Consider the following 27,526-nt stretch of genomic DNA (forward strand, 5'->3'; position numbering starts at 1 on the left):
ACATGACGTCAGCAACTCTGCTAAGGGGCGGGGGGGTGGGGGGTCAATGCTAGTGGGGTCAAAACAGCTGATTTTGATCACCCTCTGTCCTTTTTACCCTACTCATGCAACACAAATGAATCTTCAAAGAGAACTGAGGCAACTGAGGTGGTAATGATTCCAAAACCTGGAAAAGAGCCTCACAACATCTCATCATACCGGCCAATATCTTTGCTCCCAGTAATGTCAAAACTTTTTGAAAGAATATTGTTGAAAAGGCTGACTCCGATTATTGAAAGGAAAAAATTGATATCAGATCATCAATTTGGCTTCAGGAAAAAACATTCAACAATTGATCAGGTACACAGGATCGTAGATATGATAGAAAGGTCTTTGGAAGAGAAAAAAGTTTGTTCTGCAGAATTTCTGGATGTGAGTCAAGCTTTTGATAGAGTCTGGCATGAAGGACTAATCAATAAGTCGAAAAAGTTACTTCCAAAGCAATTCACAGACATCTTACATTCATATTTAACTGGACGATACTTCAGAGTGAACCATGAAGATGCTTATTCTGGATTGGGAGAAATAGAAGCAGGAGTACCACAAGGGAGTGTTTTGGGGCCGATTCTCTATCTTCTGTTTACAAGTGATCTACCATGTCTCGAGAATAATACAATAGCAACATTTGCCGACGACACAGCAATATTAGCAATAGATGACAAGATTGAAAGTGCCACAGCAAAACTTCAAAGATATCTCAGAAAAATTGAAGACTGGACAACAAAACGAAGATTAAACTCAATGAAGCAAAATCAGTTCATATCAATTTCACCAACAAGAGGGCTCAACCCATACCAATAACCATTAACAATCAAATAGTACCATTTTCCAATGATGCCAGGTACCTAGGTATGACTTTAGATGCAAAGCTTCGCTGGAAGGTCCATGTTAAGAAGAAGAGAGAAGAGCTGGGAATAAATTACAAGAGACTCTGGTGGCTGATTGGAAGGAACTCCATCCTGTCAATTCCAAACAAACTACTCCTGTATAAGCAGATTCTGAAGCCAGTATGGACGTATGGTATACAACTTTGGGGGTGTACCAAAGACAGTAATATCGAAGTCATACAATGCTTTCAAAACAAGGTGCTGAGAAACATTGCTGATGCTGCTTGGTACGTCAGAAACAGCGATCTTCACAGAGACCTGCAAGTCGACCTGGTATGCAGCGAAATCCAGAGGCATGCAGAAAAACACGAGGCTCGACTCCACCAACACGACAACATCAAAGCAATCTAGATGCTGGAAAATGAAGGATTGAAGAGGAGGCTGAAAAGGAAGAAGCCATTTGAACTGGTCTAGTGCTGATTCAAGTGTATTGTGTTCAGTGAAAAGCAGAGCAGTGGAAATGAGTGAAAGCCACCTGTGTAGTACAGTCATAGGCAGTGTACTAATAATATTAGAATTTGAATAGGAGACCCTATGGAGGATTCTCTTGTATGAAGTATTCATTAGTATTATTGGACAGAAAAAAGTTGCTCATTAGTCCCTAGACTAGATAGCAATGTATCGTTGGATATAAAAAAAAAGAAATGATCCACCACTGCAATACCCCGCCTCCAAATAAAGGAACCTATCATGCACCTAAACTATCTTGTAAACAACAGCCTATATTGAACTTATTATTTCCCCCAAAAATAAAAAAATATTCCACCGGCAATCACTACAACAAAGAAAATGGTCAATAGCAACACCAATCAAAGCGGTACTTCCCACATAGTATAGACAAGCATGCAACACAATCAAATCAACAAAAAGAACAGAACCACCACCGCAACAACCACTAAATACTGGAAATTCAATACCGGCGAATACTGAACTACAGGAAATGATCAATAGCATCAACATCAAACAAACCAGCCTACCCAACCTAAACAATAATACACATATCCTGTCACCATAGGACAACATAAGCGGCCACCAGGAAGAGCAACCAGCCACCGAGGAGTATCAGGATACTGTAAAGGAGTTGCTGAACATAGATGTAACGCACCCAAACGCCACACCCGCGCAGCAGACCAAGGACCCCAAGATGGAGGATCGGGAGGATGGCACCAGGACGAGGTGAAGGAGTCAGCACTGCAAGGCCCAGAGGCGGAAGGCCAGGAGGCGGAAGTGACAAGGGAGAAACCGCGCGCGAAGATATGACCCTCACACCAGGTTCAAACGACGGAGGGACACCTCGGGACCGGACGGCAATCGGAGGGAGACAGCCTACAAGGAGGAGAGCGATGCAGTCTACCAGGATTTAAAGGATGACGGAAATACGGGGACCGACGGCATGCACCTGAGACACATACGTTTTAAAAGTTATGCTCATCGTTGTGACCGAAAAAATGGACCAAGTAACTGTAATAAAACTGAAACTGGTAGAAAAGCAATTATTGATTCATGCCTAGATAATAATGAAGTGGATTACTGTAGTAGATTAATGAAGGATGGTAAGTATTTAATAAGATTGAAAGAAATAAAGAATTGTATAAAGAAAGTGAAAGTACCTGATTATATGTTAAGATGTTATATTCTAAAGGAGATGATGGAATGTTTGATTTATTGTTTTATGTTTATTGTAAGTATGGCTGTGATATTCGATAAAGGTTGCAATATTAATTTGGTAATAAAAGTTAAAATGTTGTTGCTGAAGGAATTTGTTAATTATTGGAAATCTTGTATGGCAAGGATATTAATTAATGGCTGTGATATTAATGAAATGATGAAGATGAAAAATGAATAGAAAATAATGAATGAGCAAGATCATATAGAGAAACTAGCTGTCAGGCTCGCTTCGCTCGCCATATCCGTCTAGCCAGGGGGCTCCACCCCCTAGACCCCTGACTGGATCGTCCAAAAATGAGATCAGCGGGCTCGCTTCGCTCGCCTGCAACGAGACCTCAGCTGAACCTCTGTACCGAATTTGAATGTATTATGTCAATTTGATCTCGAAAAACACCTGTTACTATTTCCGCGTATCTTTGCCGAACAAAATTCTTCCACCTCAGCTAAACCTGTGTACTGATTTTTTCTAAATATAATTACATCAATTATTGAAAATGGTGAGGAAACGCCGAAAAGCTGTGAAAACGCTAATTTTGGGCTTATCTTTGGCGTTATTCCAAATTCCTTCTAATACAACATTATTGCACCCCAGCTGAGCTTCTGTAGTAAATTTGAACATTTTCTGTTTATTTGTTTTCGATAAAGCTGAGAAAACGCAGATTTTGGGCGTATCTTTGAAAATTTTTCCAAATCCGTTCTTATTGCGCCTCTAAAGGGCCAACTGAACACACCTACCAAATTTGAAATGTTATGTGATATTTTTATCATATGTTAGGACGATCCAGTCGAGGGTCCAGACTAAACGTCTGGCTAAACGGATATGGCGAGCGAAGCGAGCCTGACGGCTAGTAATATAATATTCCCAGGAATAGCTCTGATTGAAGTAGCAGTACCCAATCAATTTTTCCGCGATAAATCAGGACCTCCTAAATAGGTATTTAGGAGGTACTGCATAAATTGGTATTTAGGAGGTCCTGGATAAATGCATTTCAATCTTCAACTTAATGCAAACCTGACAAATTTTTTAATTTAGTTACCAGAACAACTGTTTCGAAGAGGTACTCTCTCTAGATTATAGTTCTATATTAACATATGGTATGGACATTTCAATTATAATTTTAAGATATTGGGATAAGAAGAATATACATGCTAAGAGACGAACTTTAAACCCTTAAAAAGCACCCTTAGAGTTGAAATATCGCCAAAAGATTTCTTAGTGCGCGTCTAAAGGGCCAACTGAACATACCTACCAAATTTGAACGTTTTTGGTCTGGTAGATTTTTAGTTCTGCGAGTGAGTGAGTGAGTGAGTGAGTGAGTGAGTCAGTCAGTGAGTGAGTGCCATTTCGCTTTTATATATATAGATGGAAAGCATTTAATAGATTGAAAGAAATCAGTTTTAAAGGACCAGTTGATAGTTTGAATCGGTACACAAGATTCAGAGGTTTCAAATTTATGAAGAAGGAATAAAATTATCAATAATAGGACGGCATCGATTATCTATCAGGAACCAGACGGCTGCAAGATAATCTAACTCATCACGGAAACGTCACAGCAATGAAACAAGAGGAAGCAACTATAACTACAAGAATTTCACAAGCTATTTTAAGGGTTTTTTTTATATTATGATAGGAATTCAACAATTGACTCACCTCAGGGCCTCCTTGACGTTTAATTTTGCTCGAATGGCCAGTTGGGTGGTAGATACAATAGGCTATCGTAGGTGAGCCAGAAGTTAACCTTACAAGATGATAATATGATACTGCGAGCTTGAAATATTCACAGAGACCAGAACACTTCTATCGAATATGCAGCTTATTATTTGTTTGAAGCAATTGGGACAATATTCAATAGGAATATTCGTCTCGACAAACAAGTTGGCACAAGAGAATTTGTACTATTAAGTCTCATATAACGATCTCTCTTTTTTAGATAAATTTAACTGCCTGACTTAAAAACTAGTGGCCACTAAAACTATTACTTACGCGCCCTTCGTCTAATTTTTGTTTGGGAGTGAAATTAACTTTTTTCTCTTTACTTGTAGTTCAATTCAACGTATTGGTAGCCTACTAACTTCACATTCGCGATAGATTATTGAGCAAACTAAATTTAACTTGGATTTTACTTTTTATATCATTTGAGTTTCTACTTCTTTTAGCTCCAACTATAATTTAAATTTAGAAAAAAACAGATAAAACATTTAAAAAATAGTTGAGATCATTTAGGTATCACAGTCAATCAGGAATCGATCAGCACAAGACAAGAACAGAGCGTCACCAAAATTTTTCTCGTTTTAAGCATCTAGAGTCAGCTCACTTTAGAATTGCCAACCAAAGATGATATAACCATTTTGTGAATTTGTCATTTTAGTTGTGACGATCATAATATTAAATATTTTTCTAGCTATATTGAAATTGCCTTTCAATTAACAAATATCATTATTATTACTTTCCAATTGGTCACTCTGAATCGATTTGTGACGTCATCAAGTCGACGGCCTCTGGCGGCATATTCAAACTATTGTTTATCGGCTAATGACACGTCCTTTCTGAACTGTATCCTTACACTATATTATCAATTTTTTAAGGTAATGATAAGCAAGTGAATAAAAACAGTATTATCAAACATATTGTGACCTACCCAAACATTTTTCATATTAAACCTTCCACATGGGGGCAAAAATCCATTTAAATCGTCTGGGCCAAACAGAACCTGCAACACACCAGGAAATAATTTAAAATTATTTGTTTTTTTCCAACAGTCCGGTTACTAAAGGGATTTCGTGGGCACTTCGTGAAGATGGAAACAAACCCAAATATTCTGATTCTAGGGTACCTCAGGATATCCGAACCACTTGATGCGCATTTTGGTGGTCGCGACTGGGCCGCGTAATGGCTGATTCAAAATGGCGGATCCAGCATTAATTAGAACGGTCATAGAATGGTAATAATAATAATAATAATATCAAGTGACCTGGCTGGCTCAGGTCTGGTGTCAGAGTTTTCAGGTCGCAACTGATCAATTTCAGGGCCTCTGACATGACTTAACGACTGCTTTTTAGGCAGCCGGGACCGACATATAACGTGACCATCCGAAACACGGGAGTGGCCCGAGGTTACCATCCATGATAGAGATCTCTAGTTAACGCGAATCGAATCACAATGAACTATTCTACCAAGTTTGCTATTACACATTTCCACCTGAAACATGATTTTAACCTACAAAAATGCACTTTCTCAACATTTAATTTTTCACGAGAATTTTTCCTGAATAACTACACTTTCAATGACTATTTTTGAATATAAACTGCCAAACAAAACTTCTTTGGAATAGAATTTATGACCTAATCTCGTTTGTTTCAAGCTTTTATAACCTCTTGTTCTGGAGCTATGATTTTTTTATGATGTCATTCTAGCGCCTGAGCCAATCAACTATCATTAAAACTGAACTATAAAATCATCCAATATGATATCCTAGTAATGCTGAAAAAGTTTCAGGGTTGAAGGATTAGAAGGAAATTTAACTTTTATGATGAAATTGGAAACATCGCGAAGATTTGTTTTTCTTTTGAATATCACTTCTCTCAGAATCATGTAGCGTCGAATGCGTAATAATTTTAGATCAAATGAACTGTGGGGGAGACTATCTCCTTTCTATTGGTGTCTGGATCATTTTTATCCGACCCATAGATATTTTTCAATTAATAATAAATTATGTTCGTCAATGTCGAGACATTTCGAGCAGAAAACATTAAATTTTCGACATGCTAGAAACGTTTTTGTTTCAAAAGATAAGTGGGTGGTGAAAGCGAGAAAGTTTCTCAGAAATAATTGAAATTATATTTTCAATTGTCAAAAGTAGTCGGAAGATCGTATTTTGGTCGAACATAATTATTAATTAAAAAATATCTATGGGTCGGATAAAAATGATCCAGACACCAATAGAAAGGAGACAGTCTCCCCCACAGTTCATTTGATCTAAAATTATTAAGCATTACGACGCTACATGATTCTGAGAGAAGTGATATTCAAAAGAAAAACAAATCTTCGCGATATTTCCAATTTTATCATAAAAGTTGAATTTCCTTTTAATCCTTCAACCCTGAAACTTTTTAAGCACTACTAGGATATCGGGGATAATATTATACATCCAATTCTGACGTTGAATTGGAAATTTTAGAAAGTTGCAATTTTACACGATTTGGCAACCTTGTAATTTCTTTAGATGGAGGGCCAAGTCTCAACTTGTTTACACAAACTATAAAAGTCTATAAAATTCTGCCGCCATTTTGTTTTTCAATGATGAAATAGTTATTTGTGCATCTAGGGACTAAAGTGCAACTTTTTCTCCCTGAGGGAAACTGTTGTCGCCCGATGGCGTAGCCGAGGGCGACAATTTCCCTGAGGGAGAATAAGTACTTTAGTCCCGTGATGCACACAACATTTTTCCTCCACCTACACCAATACCTATAACAATGAATAATTTTACTACATCTTCACGCTTTCACACTATTTTTTTAAAAACAAAATTTAGCTCACCTCTGATAATAGAAAACGTACGATAACGAAAAACGTACCTTTAGATGAACGCTCTCGTAGAGATGCCGATGACGTTAGAGGTGTGTACTTTTTCATATCCACCAACGGTTGAACATAACCTAACAATCGAAATAGAGCTACTTATTTCCTAGAGCTAAAATATTCCAAAGATCGAAAACGTACCTTTAACGAAAACGTATAATAACGAAAAATAACGTTTCGTATAATAACGAAACGAATAATAACGAATAATATAATAACGAATTTTGTCGTTTTCGTATAATAACGAAAACGTACCTTTAGATGAACGCTCTCGTAGAGATGCCGATGACGTTAGAGGTGTGTACTTTTTCATATCCACCAACGGTTGAACATAACCTAACAATCGAAATAGAGCTACTTATTTCCTAGAGCTAAAATATTCCAAAGATCGAAATAGAGCTCTTTTACTTTTCCTCTACCGACCACGACAGTGTTGCCACATTCCTCATTCTTCAATCGCGGCGTTGTCGGACTTCTTCCCATGTTAATCTTATGGGTTTATTTTTACTCCCTTGGGAGTAAAAGTGATCACTTTTCCCGCTGGGAATTATTTTTAGTCCCATGGGAGGAAAAGTAGTACTTTAGTATTCGATTCCAGGGTGTAAAATGAGACTTTTGATAGTAGGTGGAGGAAAAATACTTTTGCGAACTCGATCATAGATATTCTCTCTCTACAAGTTATTACAAAAATAAATTGATACTATATCCAAGTCTGTATCTCAAAGTAGTCGTGAGATAACACTGTTTTTTCACTTGTTTAGTTTGGCGTATGGTGGAAAATTCTTGATTTACCGCCTGAAGCTGTACTTTTCTTTCTTCTTCTCGTGCCGCTCCAGGCATCAGAAATTGACCTACAGTCTTCTACTGGTCGTCATTTCAAAGTTTATGGAATATTCTTCAACAATGTGCCAATAATATTCTTGCTTGTTCACTGCTAAGACATTTAGTCTCGATCTCGAATGAAATCAAGTCCACAAAAAAAAAAAACAGATTCCAAGTTTTATTTTAGTTATATCTTAGATGAAATGCGTAGTTTCAATGAGATGACTCAAATATTGTTGTATGATTGATTTGAAACTACCAGACTAATCTGATACCTTAATATCAATAGAATTACAAGCAATTTCTTGAAAATTTACAATTTTTTTCTGCCATCTTGGATTTTCATGATGAAAACTATTTTTAAGATTGCCATCATGGATATTCTCTTTTCTCACATTATAACAAAGCGATTGATACCATTTCCAAGTCTGTACCTCTAAGGATAATTCAGATACACGGTTTTCTAATTGTCAGGTTTATCATAGGTCTAATTTGGAGGGAAAAACGTGATTTCGGCTGCAAACCATACTTTTCTCTCTTTTTCCAATGACGCTCCAGAAGTGAAAAATGGACTTACAGCCCTCAACTAGATGCCATTTTAAAGCTTCTGGAATATTCTACAACACAGCCTCAGTAATAGTAGGTTATTTTGATATGTACTTGGTCCAGGGTTGAATGCTTCTGCCTGAAACCAAATTGGGCTGGTATCAGATTCCTGCTACTTATGATGGGAGACAATCTCTTCATCAGCAATTTCTCAAAAAGCTTTGAAATTACAGGTAGAAGAGATATTGGGCAGTACGATTTTGCTTCTTGTGGACATTTCCCAGGCTTTTGCAACATAATGACTTCTGCAACCTTCCAAATTGTAGGAAAATGCTGTAATCGGAGTGATGCATTGAATAAATGAAATGTTAGCATGACAATACCTTTCCTTGGAAGTTTCTTCATGATTTCACCTGTAATCAGATCAAATCCAGGTGCTTTTTTGTTATTCAGATTATATTTTATTTCTCCTTGAACCTCATTTATAGAAACAAGATCAATCTCTGTATCTAAATCATCTATTATATTCTCTCCAGGATCAATTTCAGATTGAATGTTGTTTGGCTGAAAGATTTCTTCCAGATGATTAGCAAATATATCTGATTTTTCTCTGCTGTTTCTTGCTCATGTACCATCTGGTTTTCTAATAAGAGGGGATTGTAATATTGGTCGCTCAACTCTTTTTGTTACTTTCCATAATGAATAATCTGTACTGGCATCAGCTGTAAAATTTTGAAGGGAGTTATTATTGGATTCCTCAGTTAGTTTTCTCATCTCTCTTCTCAATTGTTGTGTTTTGTTATTCGAGATATTCTTGTCAGCAGGATCACAAATTTGTTGCCAACTTCTTCTTGCCCTTCGTTTTTCTAAAACAAGGTGCCAAATCTCCAGGGGGTAATTGCATTCTTTTGTTCTCCTGGTGAACTGTCTGGTGTTTTTCCAGGCTGATTTCTGGATTTGCCACATGAAATTTTCTGCTGCTTCATAAACTGCTCAGCTGTTCTGAGTGGAATATTCAATTTGATTTCATTCTCCAACTCCACTTTAAAAGCTTCCCAGTCTGTTGTCCCGTTGACTAACATTGGTCTGTCCTCTTTCTTTATTATTCGTTCACTAAGTGTGAGAACTACAGCTGAATGATCCGAATCCAGGTCGAAGCTCTCTTCAATGTCAATAAAATTACTGGATATTCTCTTTGTTATGAAGAAATCTAGAAGATCTGGCGTTCTATTCAAATCTGTTGGCCAATAAGTAGGTGTCCCTGTTGTAGGTGTAAAATATATGGTTTTATTTGTTAAATGGTGTACCTATCATTTATAACCCTGTCTTCATGCATGACCAATCTGGTATTAGCACATTTTTTCCATTATTGACGTATTAATTGTATTATCAACCAACAACATTGTTCATCGGATGTGTTGGATAAATTAGCAGTTGTCATGTTCTGCTCCTGGGAGGGGCATGAACATGCACTAAAAATGAATAATTATAAAGTTGTAGCTGTAAAACCATCCACTAAATAAACAGTTGGAATCTTTGAGGTTATCAAACTGTACCTCGTAATTATAGGTTATGTTGATATTTGCCCGGCCTGCAAATGCATAGACGGCAACGAAGTTATATGATCTGGACAGAGTGAACGGTAAAAGGTTGATTACCTTTTATACAAGGTAATCAAGACCTGTAACGGTTTTTAGACCATTAGGTCTAAGACCTTTAACGGTCTTTTATATAGTAAAAGGTTGATTAAAAAAAAAATAGTTTGCTGAATCGGTAGGTTGACGGTCTACAAAGCAGCCGAAGTTGGAACTGTAAACTTCTGAACTAATGCCGTAGTTGGAAATATGGTAAATTAAAATTAAATTGAATTCAATAATGAGATGCTGTTCGAGTTGTATCTGCTTATTATAATCAATGCTGTTGTCAGAACCTAGCAGAGATTTAAACTTCTGAATGAATTCATTCTTCAAATAATAGTCAGAATACTGAAATTCTAATACCTGTTTTACAGTTGGGAGAGCTATTAGACTGCACAAGACAACAAACAAAATGGCAAATCCATGCGAACCGGGTCTCTGACAAATACTATAGGTAGTTATATTGCAAAGTGCTAAACCAAGATAGTAGATGCAAGAAGTACCGAGTTTGATATTGATGCTCTCTAGGCGATCAATTACCTCCCCTTGTAGCATTAACTGGTTGTCAATGCTAGATCCAATACACCTCGATGTGGTAGGTTGATGGCAGTCGATCTTATTTGACTCGAGAGGATATCTCCAATAAAATGTTTTATTACTTGATATGAATATTGACTACCATCAACCACCAGGAGAAATAACGTTCTAATAATATTTATGATACTCAACAATATCTGACTACTGTAGAGCAGGTCGTGTCTTGCACGATTGATATGTGTCAGTTGAGAAAGAACGAACTTGGAGGTGTAATGAGATAAATTCAGAGAGGTGAATAGATAATATAAATATATTGTTGAAGAAATACCCAAATAGCAAAAAATTGAATTGATAGATGAACAGATTATACAAAATATAGTTACAAACTGTTAATGAATATTAAATGATAGTAAAATTGAATCTTCAAATAATAGATACTGTATGAAAATGTGATAATTTCAAATTGACTAAATGAGATAGGTGATAGCCCTTGGAAAGGGTCATAAGACATACAAAAACTAAATAGGTCAAGTAGGCTTGTACAAAATTATAATTTGAAAATATTCTGAAGTTACTAGTAAAATATTTCAGGGTGAAGGTTCGCCTAAGGAAATAGACCTTTCGACTAAGTACAGCAAGAATATTAAATTTTACTTATTAAAATAAGAATTATTTATAATAACTTTAGTACCCTTAGATCTATAGTAATGACTAAACACATTATAAGTTGTTCTAAATTATCATTAGGTTCCTTTAAAACATAAAATGAATAATATAATCACATCTACTACGATATACATTTGTTAAATAGAGAGATAGGCTTAACAATTCAAAAGAGCTTGTGCTGGTGCTAATTTTGTGAACTTCTAAAATAGCCAATAATTTGTGAAACATAGACATAATTTTATAGAATAAAGTAGAAGTATAAATACATATGATAGCAAACATGCTTGTAATAATAATAATAATAATAATAATAATAATAATAATAAATATATTTCCCTTTTTACTTTCCTTGCCCTATTACCATAGGTAAGGAAAGTATTGCTTTCCGAAAAAAATTAAGGTACCCCAATTTCTAAATTTCTATACGTTTCAAGGTCCCCTGAGTCCAAAAAAGTGGTTTTTGGGTATTGGTCTGTATGTGTGTGTGTGTGTGTGTGTGTGTGTGTGTGTGTGTGTGTGTGTGTGTGTGTGTGTGTGTGTGTGTGTGTGTGTGTGTGTGTGTGTGTGTGTGTGTGTGTGTGTGTGTGTGTGTGTGTGTGTGTGTGTGTTGTGTGTGTGTGTGTGTGTGTGTGTATGAGTGTATGTGCATCTGTGTACACGATATCTCATCTCCCAATTAACGGAATGACTTGAAATTTGAAACGTAAGGTCCTTACAATATAAGGATCCGACACGAACAATTTCGATCAAATGTGATTCAAGATGGCGGCTGAAATGGCGAAAATGTTGTGAAAATAGGGTTTTTCGCTATTTTCTCGAAAACGGCTCCAACGATTTTGATTAAAGTTATACCTGAAATAGTCATCAATAAGCTATATCAACTGCCACAAGTCCCATATCTGTAAAAATTTCATCTGTAAAAATTGCAAAGTTTGATTTTAGATTCTCAATTATCAGGCTTCAGATACAATTCGAACAGAAACTTTTGCGTGGAAAAGATTGAGCATGAGAATCTCTACAATTAATGTTCAGTAACAATTTCACCTAAAATTGTAAATAAGCTCGAAATTCGAGAAAATATGAATTGCAAACTGTTGGCAACTGTTGATTCAATTAAATGATTCACTATGAAGAGATAGCAGACCTCGTGTGTCTCCAGCGTTATTGCCCTGTCACCAGCTGGCTCAAATCTTTGAATAGTAGACTTGAGATGCGCGGAAACACTAGCGCCAGGTGATCAATTTTCATAACGGCAAGGAAAGTTGTGTGAGTGCGCCACACCAGATTTTTACTTTCCTTGCCCTACTACCATAGGTAAGGAAAGTATTGCTTTCCAAAAAAAATTAGGGTACCCCAATTTCAAGTTTTCTATACGTTTCAAGGTCCCCTGAGTCCAAAAACATGATTTTTGGGTATTGGTCTGTGTGTGTGTATGTGTGTGTGTGTGTGTATGTGTGTGTGTGTGTGTATGTGTGTGTGTGTGTATGTGTGTGTGTGTGTGTATGTGTGTGTGTGTGTGTGTGTGTATGTGTGTATGTCTGTGAACACGATAACTCCATTCCTAATTAACCGATTGACTTGAAATTTTAACCTTAAGGTCCTTATACCATGAGGACCCGACAATAAGAAATTCAATAAAATTCAATTCAAGATGGCGGAAAAAATGGGGGATAATTACTAAAAAACCATGTTTTTCACGTTTTTCTTGAAAATGGCTCTAACGATTTTCTTCAAATTTATACCATGGATAGCTATTTATAAGCCCTATCAACTAAAATGAGTCTCATTTCAGGGAAAATTTCAGGAGCTCCGTAATATTATTGAGAAAAATGGCGGATAATGACTAAAAAACCATGTTTTTCACGGTTTTCTCGAAAACGGCTCCAACGATTTTCTTCAAATTTATACCATAGATAGCTATTCATAAGCCCTATCAACTGGCATGAGTCTCATTTCTGGGAAAATTTCAGGAGCTCCGTAATATTCTTGAGAAAAATGGCGGATAATGACTAAACAGCCATGTTTTTCACGGTTTTCTCGAAAACGGCTCCAACGATTTTCTTCAAATTTATACCATGGATAGCTATTTATAAGCCCTATCAACTGACATGAGTCTCATTTCTGTGAAAATTGCAGGAGCTCCGTAATATTCTTGAGAAAAATGACAGTTACTAAAAAACCACGTTTTTCACGATTTTCTCAAAAACGGCTCTAACGATTTTTTTCAAATCCATACCCTGTATAGTTATTTATTAGCTCTATCAACTGACATGAGTCTTTTTCCTGGGGTACTAATGGGGGGTCTACCCAATCCTTGAGAAATGGACTTTGTAACCTCCTTCTCGTGCATGAGGTAGGTAGGAACACGGTTTTTACTTTTTCTTCTTCCATATACCGTGAGTAGGTAGAGCAGTTTATAAAAAGAACACAGTCATAGTCAAGATATTTCATCTGTAGAACAGCTGTTTTGAGGAATTTAAAAAAAAAAACATCAAATTTCACAATATTTACATAAAGGAAAAAGTACTCTGAAAACAATTGTATATACACATATACAGTAGTCTGATCGTAGTTGCAAATATGTTGCCGTCAATCGTCATTATGTTTTTCTCCTAAATTATTCTCGTTTGATATTGAGGCTTAGGTTTATTTAGCGAACTATATTGGAAATTTTAAGGTAGGGTTATAAAAAGGGCACTTTGTTCCGTGGATGTTTTTTTTACAAGAGAAATATTTGATCAAAATAAGGGGAAAGGTTTTTAAGCGAAAATAGATGTAAAATTTTAAATAGTTCAATGAGCAAGGAAAGTTGTGTGAGTGTACCACACCAGATTTTTTTATATTGTTTTTGATGTGATTGAATGTCAACCCCAAATCACTACACACAATTAAACAATATTGGAATTCTAAAATAAATATAGCTTTATGACAGCTCATGAATAAATATTTGGGCCCATTTGGTATATAATTTATAATATGAAAAGATTAAAATTAATATCATGTAGCTGTTGCAAATAATTATTACACAAGCTGCCTTCTCAATTGGCTAGTTGTTGGCACAAGTGAGTTTGGTTTATTTAGGGTTATGAATCGGTTCAATTCTAACCTCCAAATATTCGAACTACTATTCAAAATAATAAACATTATGAATATATGTGGTTTCTGTTAATAAATTTCTGAAAAATATACTATATTCGATTTACTAATTACAGCCTTCATAGGTCAGATAACTGTTGTTTATCTGCCTTTGATAAAGTTGTGATTCTTACTCAGTATTGGAATTTGTTTCATTCACTTAATAGTCTATGAAATTTTTCAATTTATGAATCAGGGGTTGTGCAATCATTTGGTACATCACACAGTATACAGCATTGATTATTAAATCTTCAGAAATATTACGTTCTCAAGATTTATTTGAATTGTTCAGCATCATTGTCGAAATTGAATAGATTGAAACACAGGGTCATAGTATTGAGTTGAAGCAGCAATATAAATAAATAGAAATTATAAGAGATTGTGATAGAGTGTCGCCATGGATCCCACTCAGTATTATCTCACATTGCTGACCCCTTTGTCAGATGGTAGCGAGTTGGATTGGTGTCGATGCTACATTGTTTTGCACAATATTTAGATTCCTTATATTCATCTATCTCTTCAGCATCTATGATTGCGGAATCATCCAGGGCAGCAGTAAGATATGCATATTGATAGAATGGCAGCAGTTTGCAGAAATCGATAGCAAAATTTAATATAAGCTCCTTGAAGAGCTGGTAAGAACACTGTGGTATTTTTATTTCAGCAGGAGTGAACGTAAAAATTCTTTAATCTTATTTGCTTTACCGATTATAGCGAGCTGGGCATATGTACACCCTAACACGGCGTTACATAACATGTCACAACCAACGTGGGGCATATATTTTATGTGTACCCCAAAAGGGACGTTACAAGATACATAGTTTTTGAGTTTTAAGCGGGAAACCAAAAAATGGTACTTTCAAACCACCCCCACCCCCTTAGCACAGGGGGTAGGGGTGGGGACTTTTTATATGTTTACCTCCTTACTACCCTCAACAGATCTGGAGTCAAAAATTCTCTTCCCAACTTTCCCCTCTATAACATTTCCTTGCTGTTCTATGTTGTGTACAACACGAGTGGAAAATGATTTTTCTCCTTCAGGGAAATTGTTGCCCTCGGCTTCGCCTGGGGCTTTAAACTTTCCCCCTCAGGGACAAAAAGTGGTTCTTTTCACTCTAGATATACAAATAACTATTTAACCCTCGCACAGCCTTAATATAATAGGATTATTCACAATCATCTGACAAGTGGATTATTCATTGCATGCATTCCACAGATGTCTGGATGTCGGTAAACAGGTGACACCAGATTCTTGTGGATGAGAAAACTGAATGAGTTCTACTGTTCAAACCTGTAAAAACCGTCTCTACTGATCTTTATTATTTTAGACTTGAGAGTCTTCGAAAGTGCAAAGTGCATCAGCTACACAGTCCAGTGAGAGTCACTTCAATCTGTCAGCATTGTTTGAATGAGAAACAGGGAAACATGGATGTTATTCATGAGAGATGTTAACAGTTAGAAGTGGATCTCACCACAGCAACCTGACAACAGTATGATCTGATAAATTATTCACAGGTGAAATGTATGAAAGTATTCCGTTATGTAGGCACACTATTTCTGGGATTAACATCGACAAGCAGGGTGGATCGGTTAGAGTACCTAACCATCCCACTTTAGACGGCGCGAGAGGGGAAGAGAGAGAATGAATGAAGAAAGATAAAGAGAGGGAGTGAATTTGAGGATTGACTGAAGGTGGGAGTGTGAGGCTTGTGGATACTATTGAGGCGACCAAGGATGAGGAACAATTTGTTATTCAATAAATTCCATCCAAAACTGCCCATGTTGCATTCTACAGGATTGGATAAGCCAAGCTTTCAAGGATAAAGAGGGTCGTAAAATGTATTATTCATATTTTCGCCTCCAAACCCTTCCATCCACTTTCTTAATCTTCTCCTTGCATCGTATTCTCTTCTAGTTTCCTTGAATTCTATCTTTTGCAGTATTGGAAATTCTCATTCTCCTTACTTCCAAGTTCCAATCTTCTTTCTAAGTTCTATCCTACTTTTTTAATCTCTTGTCATAGCTTCTTTTCCTATTTCGCATTTTTCCCTCATCTACCAATCCCTACCATTTTTCTCTGTATTCTTTGAATCATCCTTCTATTTTAAACTTCTGCAGCTGATATACTTTCGTACTCTAATGGAAAATCTCAACACTACCTTCATTCCTCCTCTCCCCATAATCTATTCAAATCACTACATTCTGCGCATTAACACGTTCAATCAATTTGGAAAAACTAAGCTATTTACTTCTGACTCTGAAACTGTTTTGCGTTCGATGAAGATCAAAGAGAAGCTTTTTGTTAGTTTGAAAAAAAAATCATTGGTCGTGTTGGTAATAAGTGACATTTTTCTTTGTTTGATCGAGCAGGAAATATTTTTCTTTCATGGATCTTACAATTACTTGTAAGCTTTATAATTCACTGACCAGTGTTTTTAAATGTGGATGTAATATTAAATCATTCCTACATTCCCGGATTTATAACTCAATTCGAGAATCGATCAACCCCTTCTACAGCATCAAGACGCATAGAACATTCAATCGTTCAGCTATTTTGGTAAACCAGCCAGCGTGCCATAATTTTATAATAATAAGAATATGACTTGATTTGATTTTACAAAGAATTGGTCCAGTGGATAGTCCTTCAAATGGGAAAATCATGCTGTTTTTCAAAAAGTATACTTGGTTTTTTGTAATTTCCAATCAACGATTGAACATTTTACAAAAGATGGATAGATATTGATATTGATATAGATAGATATTGATAGAATATTAAAGTCATTATTGATAATGAACAACAATACGATTACGATTGGGTTATAGGATTGATCCACTATTCCACCTGAATCAAAGGACTATTAATGTTTAACTCTAAAATACCACTTCTGTTAATGTGAAAATGTCGAAATCATAACTACTGTAGAATGAAAATTCATGAGAGTTGAAAAAATATGAGAAGAATAACGGTGTGAGTGAGACAAAGTGAGTAAAAGTAGAAATTGAATTGAAATTGTATATTACTATCTTCTTCTTCTTCTAGTGCGTCTCCTATCGGAGGTTCGCTATCAGCACAGCAATCCAGATCTTATTCACTGCCGCTCGAAACAAGTCTTTGCTGCTGCAGTCAAATCAATCCATCAAATTTTTAAGCCAGGAAACACGTCGCCTCCCAACACTCCTTTTTCCGCTGATTTTTCCTTCAACTATATTCTGCAGAGTTATATATTTGTGGCTTCTCATTAGATGTCCAAGATACAGGAGTTTTCTCATTCTTATGCTGTAAACAATTCCACATTGTATATTACTATAGCAAAGGTGAAAGGAATCGGGAATGAGTAGATGTTATTGAAAGATTCACGTTATAGCCTACTGTCACTCTGTCAGCACTATTGCATGGGAAGCATCAACGTTACTTATAAGGAGTGCTGACTGCTTAAACTGAATCTCTATAGAAGGGTTGGTCGGAAATAGATTGTTTTTGTTGTTGATTAGATAGCTTTTGAAGGCCAATTGGGAATGCCGAATTGTTATTATTCGCAAAATTGTTCTCTCAAACTTCATCACAAACTCGATTGTACTGTCAACTAAAATCGATGTTGGATTCCATCTGAAAAGGTTCTACAAAATAGGATGAGTTCTCGGAACATGTTGCTGGTTCATCCTATATTATAAATTACGAGGGTAATTTTTTTCAACCTCCGATCACATAATTATCCTGAGAGATTAACAAAGGATGGGTGGGCGATTTTTACACAGCCGAACAGCTTCTCATACCCACTTAACGCTCTGTGATTGGTGCGGTCAGAACGTTTATAAACTGTTGTCGAGTTATGGACCAACACACAAGGCCGCCTCACTTGACTTTCCCGCCAAGTGCTAGTTGGGTAGCATTATCCGTTTTTGCAAGCAAAAGGCAATAGTTCAGAATAATCATAGAGAAACAATAGCGTAAGTAGATATCCCATGGTATAGGGAATTTATGTCGCAACTTTTACTGTTATCTCAAGCCGATTACTGTCGATTATTGTCAATTTTGACTGTTTTGATAGTGTATGAACGGCACAATTTGAGAGACTACCAACGTCACACAGCTGCATTGGAAAAACCTATGTGAACTATCGGCTTGAGATAACAGTAAAACTTGCGACATAAACGCCCTATACCATGGGATATCTATGCTATCGTTTCTCTATGGAATAAGTCAAATGCGAAATAATTTAAGTTAACGTAGAAAACGTTATAAGTGATGACGTTGTGCGTGGATTGTCTCGGAAAATGAAGGAAGTCAATTGAAATGACTTCTGGAATCGTTGTGATGTATGACAAGTAGGACTCACAGTGCTGGTGCAAACAAACGGCTTCTCCAGCAATTCAAATGGGGTAACTCCGGTCACCCACCATACAAGCCTGACTTGGCTTTCAGTTACTAATACCTAATCTTCAAACTCAAAACATGATACTCTCAGAGCAGAGCTCCCAAACTAATGAGGAGGAGCTCCAAAACATAGCCCACTCATTTGGCGGCAGCATTCTATGAAGAGCGTTTTGGTAGTCTGTTCCACTGGTATCACAAATGCCTCAACCTTCTCGGCAATTATGTTGGAGAATAACAGACTTTTGGTGGAAAAATTATTCTTCCATATGCAATCGCATTTTATTCATGGCCAATCTGAGGTTGAAAAAAATGACTCTCGTGTATTTCCTGAAAGTGAATCCAATTTTCAAATCAAATAATATAATTTTAATAACACAATAATTATTATTCCAAATGAAGCTTGTAGCAATTTGATCCCTGATGGCTCATACTGCCCCAAGCGCTGGTAGAGCTGATCGACTATTTTCGAATTTAACCTCCCAAAGACCGCCAAATCTCACATTTTTTTGAGAACTGTGCAGTTCAGAGAAACAGATGCACAGATGAAAGATAATGAGAGCCGCATACAGCCTACAAATTTAACGCTGCTTGGAGTAAATGTTGGCGGATATTGGCTGAAAATTGTTTATGTTTCATTTGACGAGATTTCTTGGAACTGGTAGGACAAATTTACTGTGCTCAGTTTCCATTCCTGGACCATCTCTTTGTGTTTATCCAATGTTCACTCACGGTTGTAGGTCTAGTTATACTGGCCTTATGCAAATCACGGAAATTGAAATTCGTCAAACAGCCAATTCCAAGAATTTTGACCGACTGGCCGGCATTGTTATATTTATCATAAATTATAGTTACATTTCCTATACTTGGACTATTCAAACTTCCAGCACTGGTTGCACAGGCGAGCATTGTAGAGGATGCTGACTGATAATCAGGAGTGGAATTGGAGAATATAATGGAATTCATAAATTGTCTCCACTATAATATTATAGTCTATCGAATTCATTGAATTCATAATTCAGGTAACTGAAGCTTAGTTGAGTTGAACATTGCTCTCATTAACCCGCTAACGCCGATAAAGGACTAAGGATCAAGAGTGAATTCTGCTAGAGCCATCCTGTCACTAACAACTAGCAATTGAGCAACACGTGTTCCTTGATTTATTCATCATTAGCTCCCTCACTCATCCCTCTTGCACTTTCCTTTCTATCACTCTGCTGTGAGGAGAGGAAACATCATCATATGAGCTGAGTAGTGGAGCACTCTTCAAATTTGCAGTATTCACCGATGCTGTCAAATGGCTTCAGGCATTTTCACGGAACTCCTCTGTGAACGAGAACCTCATTTCAAAAATTGCATCGAATCTCTTGTTTTCCTTCCAGAGTCTTTTTATTCAGTGGTTGAGTGTCACAGAATAGCCTACCTATGTATTAAATTTATATTGTCATTATCCTCAAAATTTAGGTGGAATAAAAACAATATTGTCAGTTCCACATAATTTATTTGGGCCAAACTTGACTATCAATGCACTAAGGCATCATCTTCAGTGTTGTCATTTTTGTTTTGGTTGGACTCCAAATTAAGTCTAACCAAAAAAGCTCAACGAAGTTGGTACCTCAGTGCATTTAAATTTAAGTTTCGCTCAAATAAACTATTTGGAACTGACAATATCTCTGTTCATGGTGTAGATTTCATAAAGATTTACTGATGCACAGAACACAATTCATTAATATGATTGGGAAAGGACCAACAGGCACAGCCCAAAACTGTTTTTCCCCCGAATTTTGATTTATACACTCACTATAGTCCAAAAAGTTGGTTGTGTTCCATACACTTATGAATTTAAAACAAAACATTTGAAAACAGAAAATTTTGAATTAAAATTGTTCAAAAAACAAATTGAATAACAAAATAGCACTCACTAATCACTTGAAATAATGATTAACTTTAAAATTTTAAAGTCGATTATCATGACTTTCTGAATACATTCATAAACACTTCAATTTACATTCAATTTACATAGTATGGATAATTAATGATGAATCATCATAAAGGCAAGAGGGCTAATAAGTGTTCATATCTATCATTTTCAGAATCAAGCCCGTATGCATAAAGCCCGTATTATGCTCTTTTTTCAACGGTTAGTTGTTTTCAATGAACGAGTAGGTATCTTCACATCAAGCTATATAGGTCATCTGAATCTTTTCTATAAATCGAATTGATTATACATTTTTCTTGTGAAAAAATGGTATGTGCCATAAAAAATGGGATCGTCTTCGAAATGAGGACGCTTAAGAGGAGTTAATGATCGAGGTTAAAATAGGGTGATTAGAAATTCGGAATTAGATGATATGAAAAATTGACATAATGTCAACCGGTAGCATTCCTGTCCTTGTCATAAAAGAACAGCATGCAGCAAAGGATGTGGGGAGATGAAGGAATGTCAGTCTCAAAATGAAGCTGCACAAATATAAATATATTGTTGGTTCAAAGAAAGCTATTACAGAGATCAAAACAAGTATATAATTATGCTCATATCATTCAAATGAGATGATAATATATTTCGTGGAAAAACTTTATTGAGAAATGAATGTTATGTCATTATGGAAAGCTTTTTCATATCAAGTTTACATTAAACCAAAATATCAAAAACGCTTTACTTGTGAGTCTTCAGAAAAGTAAGTATATATAGATTCAAATTTCCGTGTAAATCAGCTACATAATTCAAAGGTGTGTCTTCATTCTCTTCAGCATGATTAATCATATTATACGTTTACTCAAACCCCCTCCTCCATAGGTCTACCTAGTCAAGATACGCCTATGATATTGTTAGGACGTGAGTGGGGGGGGGGGCGTCCCTGAACTTGGGTGCAGGGCCCGCAATCGAATGAGGGGGCCATGGGTCTTCCACTAATGTTTCACCTGGTTTAGATTTCATGAAAGGTCGAATGAATATTATCATAATTATCCAACATAATGATACAGGTAAAAAATATATAATAACATATTAAATGGTTGAAACATTCTATTTGAACGATGTATTTGAACAATCAAACTCAATACTGAAGTATGTTTTTATCAGTACTAATATAGGGTATCAGTGTTAATGTTGGAATTGTTATTCAATATTATGACTATGATGAAAGTATTGAGGAGAGATTGTATCAATCTTTTATATATAAGACATAGTGATTTTTGGACCGAGGTTTTTACCATATTCATTGGAAAATGCATGGACCGCACAAGAGCCAGGGCCTCGAGTCCCCCATAAGGCAATTTTTTGCGCGCAAGAATATTTTTTGGACACATTTGCAACTTTGTTCCCCCAGCGGAGCCAACAAGAAATGCCGAGTTGGCGAGATTGATGCAAGTTGAAACCCCCACCGCCAAGGATCCCTGGGGAGTCCCCTCCGCACTCTTCCATCACAGGAGGTCAACCTCAGCAATTCCCCCCATTCCAACTGAATCATAACTCAACCCACCGCCATGAGATGATAATATCGTTTGCTTCTATTAACGCACCACCGCTTTTAACGAATGTACTGAAAATGTTAAAATTCAATTCCCATGGCTAGTTTGACCTAGTTTTATACGGGGAATCAACACTTTAATGCATATTTTTGCAGTTTAACTCGCTACATATGCCTCTTGTACCCTCTTTCATAAATTCATTCTAACTAGCAGGTAACCCGTGATTTGCACCGGGGGAAATTTGATGTCGTAAAATGCAATCACTTTATGTCCAGTGAACATAAGAGAAATATCAATGATCTATTATTTTGTTCGAAATTACATGGATAATCTTTATAAGAGTTGAAAATGTTCAGCTAAGAAGTGTGTTTGATAGTTCTGATGCCCTAACCTTTGATTAAGGAACTGCGCGTGCTACAAACTAAGCTACGGAGTCACTTGGAGAAAGCCCTGCTTGGTTGGGCTTTCATAATTACTCAAATTTACAAATAAAATAAATTGTTTTAATTAATTAGAATAAATTGAACAATATCAATGAAAATTAGCCTATTTCTATCCTCGGTAAAATCTGAATCTTGATGCAAAATTCCAAATTCATCAGATCAGTATCTCAGACGTGATGATGCGTCATTCGTGTATTTCCTATCCCGTACGTGTGTATGCCGATTATTTCTTCTATAATATTATAGATGATGTAAACTTTTATGAACAGATATCAACATGACTCACTGAGGAAGGAAGCATAATTACTATCGAAATCGAAATATATCCATATATTAATTTATGTTTTAAGCTATCAAGTGTTTTTTTTTTCTATCTCAATATGACATGAAATACCATTGAGAGAACAAAAGTTATATTTGTATTTATTATTGACCGATCGAATTGAGGTCTAAGATTCAAGTCGACGGTTTGGCATTTCTCTTTATGTTTGAATGTTGATATGTGTAAATGTTTATAATGATGTTTATATGTTGCGCATTTACGGCGAGACGCGGTAATAGATTTTCATGAAATTTGACAGGTACGTTCATTCTTAAATTGTGCGTCGACGTATATACAAGGTTTTTGGAAATTTTGCATTTCAAGGATAATATGAAAGGGAAAAGGAGCCTCCCTCATACGCCAATTTTAGAGTGAAAATCAGACTATAGAATTATTCATCATAAATCAGCTGTTGAGGGGATTATAAATTCCATGCCATGACGCATGCAATTAAATGGGCCATATGAATAAAGTTGAGCATTTGCTTATACTTCTAAATATTGAGCATTCGCTTCATTTTCTATGAATAAACATGAGCAAAGCCTTTTGCTCATGCTCATCAAAAAAATAGTTTTAGCAATTGCTCAAAAGTAAAAGCTTTTGCTCTGAATAAACTAGAGCATTTGCTCAACTTTTGAAGCAAATGCTTCAAAAAAGGTGAGTCTAGTCTAGAGATGACATTTTTTCACGCTATTATTTCAAAATTCTAAACACAACTAACCTAAAACTCTATTCATAAATAGTAAACAGAGCAGACGACGCAAACACAAGCGGTGCACCCTACTTGCATATTTAGCGCTTCCGTGAGCTATAAAAACAAAGTTAGGCTACAAAAGCGAATCAGCTGATGAAAAATCTTTAAAATACATGAGCATTTGCTTCAGAGTTCAGGAGCATAAGGTAAAGCCGGCTCCAGACATGTGTCATTCGGCAAGTAGAGAATGTTTGGCGTTCGGCGAACTATTCGTCACAAACCACTCTCTGTCTCAGACAGCACTGTATCGCGCATGCGTTAGCAACGGGTTTTTCCCGTTCCATTCAGTCAGATCTTTGAATGTAACGTTCTTTGTGATTATGGTTACCGAGCACTGTAACTGAAGCCAATCATCATTCTATTATTTGATGAATATATTATTATCCAATGATAATTTATCATTAAATTCAATATAATAATCAATATATTATCATTTTTTTAATAAAAGGAAGAGTACTTTTGAAAAATATAATTAATAAAATATAACATCTGTTATTTAACTAATGTTAAAAAACACTATAACTAAGTCAGCATATTGTCATTTCAAAACAAAAACCGAACCCTCAACCTCCCCTTTTACATTTAAAACATCAATAAACATACATATTTGAAAAAACTCTAATCCCTTCCAGCATATTGCAATTTCAAAGCAAAATCCTAACCTATCTTTCCACCTTTGAAATATCAAAAAGCATTATTCTACCTGGACCCTAGCCCTTTCTAGCATATTGCAATTTTAAAGCGAAAACCTAACCTAACCTTATGGAACATTATTAAATATAATCCAATAAAACCTAACCACTAACCCCTAACGCCTTCACATTTGATAATTTAGATTTCAAAGCAAAATCCTAACCCCCCAACCTATCCTTTCACATTTAAAACATCAAAAAACATAACTCTAACTGCACCCTAGCCCCTTCTAGCATATTGCAATTTCAAAGCAATAACCTAACCTATCCTAATAAAACATGATTAAATATAACCTTAATAAAAACTAACTCCTAACTCTTTCACATTTGTTGAACGATAGACAAGGATAGCAACACCATTGCAAATCGTACACTAAACCATTATAACGTGGACCTCACTATAGATACTCAAAGAATAATTTTGAATAACTATGCTATAACTGTGACTTTTGCTGGCCATTACTCTGTTTCTGAGACAAAAGAGAAGCTGCTTATTCGTCTAGATATTTGACGATTAACGATCACACATCTACACACATGCGTGGTTTGCCGAGCAGTTGCTCGTTTTGGGAATAGCAAATACTCGTAAACTGAATGTCATCTACCGTCAACATGAAAGAGCTGTTATGTAGCTAAGGTGAACGTGATATTTTCGAGCTCAAAATTTAAGTGGTTTCATTATTTATTTTGTGAATTTAAAGTTTGATTCATGTTTTTACGAAAGTTTTACTATCAATCTATCCAAATTTAAAATTGTTTGTTTTATTTTAATCTATATTCTCAGATTGTGATTTGGTATAGAAATTGAAATGGACATAACCTATGTATAATAATTGGACAATTTGAAACTAAATTAGGAAATTGGAAAAGTTTTAGGCAATAGCCTGTTTTTTCTTTCTCAATCATTGTATTGTTTGTGCTAACCAAATAAATTAATAAACATGGATCTCGATATTGAAGATGCTCTTCATGCTTATTCTGCTTTTATAAATGAACCAAACTCTACAGGTTAATAACTGTATAGGACATGAAAAGCAGGACCTCCTAAATATTAGGTATTTAGGAGGTCCTGTGAAAAGCCCTAGAATTTTAACTTCAATTGATTAAAAAAAAATATTTGAATAATTCAGTAGCTTAGACGGGACTTGTTATTATCTAGTTTTCATCAAAATTTGAATTATTCATTAACTAGCAGGTAAACCGTGCTCAGCAAGGGTCTATTTTAAAAGTTGACTAATTAAAAACATGAGCGAGTAGAATCTTGAAGAGCTTGAAGTAGGTCTAAAACCATCTTCGGTTAATTATATGCAAAATTTCAAGTTAATTTCAGTCCAGTAGTTTAGGCGTGATGATACATTAAACATAATTTTCCTATCCCGTACGTGTATAAGCCAGTTTTTTCACTATTATAAAAAAGATAAGTTCTTCAACTTGGTACTAATACTAACATACGTGGGCATACAAGGAAAATCCATGAAAGTAAATTTCTCAGGAAATCAATTATTTCTAATTTCTAACATCAATCACAATTTCCTTACAGTGATTTTTCACAAAATAATATCATACTGCAAGAAATAAAATATTCTTTATTTGTTTAATAATTGATTATTTGATTTGATATGATTTAATATTCATAGTTTAAACAATTAATTCAAAGTAATGAAAAATCAAAGTTTGGGAAAATTGCACTTAGTGCATTATTTTCCTTATACGCCCATGATAATAAAGTGACAGAACTCAAATCTTGTTTAGAAACCTTCCTCAACTTAATGCCAACCTTACAAAATTGGATTGGGTATTACTTTACTTACCAATTTTAACCATCTGTTTCGGAGAGGTAGTATTTCTAGATTATAGTTCTATATTAACATATTGTATGTACATTTCACATGAACATTCGTCCACTTTGATGTGTTCAAAAGTCTCACACCGACCGGGAAAATAACGAGCACGAATGTTCACTGCTTGCCGAATACCAAACATCCATCCACACTACTCGTGATTCGGCCAGTATGCGAGGTGTTCGCCGAATGCCGCATGCCTGGAGCCGGCTGAAACAACGAGCACGAATGTTCACTGCTTGCCGAATACCAAACATCCATCCACACTACTCGTGATTCGGCCAGTATGCGAGGTGTTCGCCGAATGCCGCATGCCTGGAGCCGGCTGAAACAACGAGCACGAATGTTCACTGCTTGCCGAATACCAAACATCCATCCACACTACTCGTGATTCGGCCAGTATGCGAGGTGTTCGCCGAATGCCGCATGCCTGGAGCCGGCTGAAACAACGAGCACGAATGTTCACTGCTTGCCGAATACCAAACATCCATCCACACTACTCGTGATTCGGCCAGTATGCGAGGTGTTCGCCGAATGCCGCATGCCTGGAGCCGGCTGAAACAACGAGCACGAATGTTCACTGCTTGCCGAATACCAAACATCCATCCACACTACTCGTGATTCGGCCAGTATGCGAGGTGTTCGCCGAATGCCGCATGCCTGGATTTAAGTTTGATTCATGTTTTTACGAAAGTTTTACTATCAATCTATCCAAATTTAAAATTGTTTGTTTTATTTTAATCTATATTCTCAGATTGTGATTTGGTATAGAAATTGAAATGGACATAACCTATGTATAATAATTGGACAATTTGAAACTAAATTAGTAAATTGGAAAAGTTTTAGGCAATAGCCTGTTTTTTCTTCCTCAATCATTGTATTGTTTGTGCTAACCAAATAAATTAATAAACATGGATCTCGATATTGAAGATGCTCTTCATGCTTATTCTGCTTTTATAAATAAACCAAACTCTACAGGTTAATAACTGTATAGGACATGAAAAGCAGGACCTCCTAAATATTAGGTATTTAGGAGGTCCTGTGAAAAGCCCTAGAATTTTAGCTTCAATTGATTAAAAAAAAATATTTGAATAATTCAGTAGCTTAGATGGGAC

At 36.0% G+C, this 27,526-nt stretch overlaps 2 protein-coding genes across 2 annotated transcripts in view; one reads left to right on the plus strand and one right to left on the minus strand.

Moving 5' to 3' along the window:
• LOC111045943 overlaps positions 1-4,825 on the minus strand; it is a 94,604-nt gene extending 89,779 nt beyond the window's left edge. Inside the window, exon 1 of the mRNA XM_039421497.1 lies at positions 4,579-4,825. The gene's annotated coding sequence lies outside the window, so the exon portion shown is untranslated. The remainder of the gene's footprint in view (positions 1-4,578) is intronic.
• LOC120349638 (zinc finger CCCH domain-containing protein 13-like) overlaps positions 1-26,740 on the plus strand; it is a 56,694-nt gene extending 29,954 nt beyond the window's left edge. The window contains exon 2 of the mRNA XM_039420116.1: positions 26,582-26,740. Within this exon, the coding sequence (XP_039276050.1) occupies positions 26,582-26,740 (159 nt within the window). The remainder of the gene's footprint in view (positions 1-26,581) is intronic.
• Positions 26,741-27,526: the final 786 nt, after the last annotated feature.

Source organism: Nilaparvata lugens, chromosome 2, assembly GCF_014356525.2.
Source record: "Nilaparvata lugens isolate BPH chromosome 2, ASM1435652v1, whole genome shotgun sequence".
NCBI classification, from domain to species: Eukaryota; Metazoa; Arthropoda; class Insecta; order Hemiptera; family Delphacidae; genus Nilaparvata; species Nilaparvata lugens.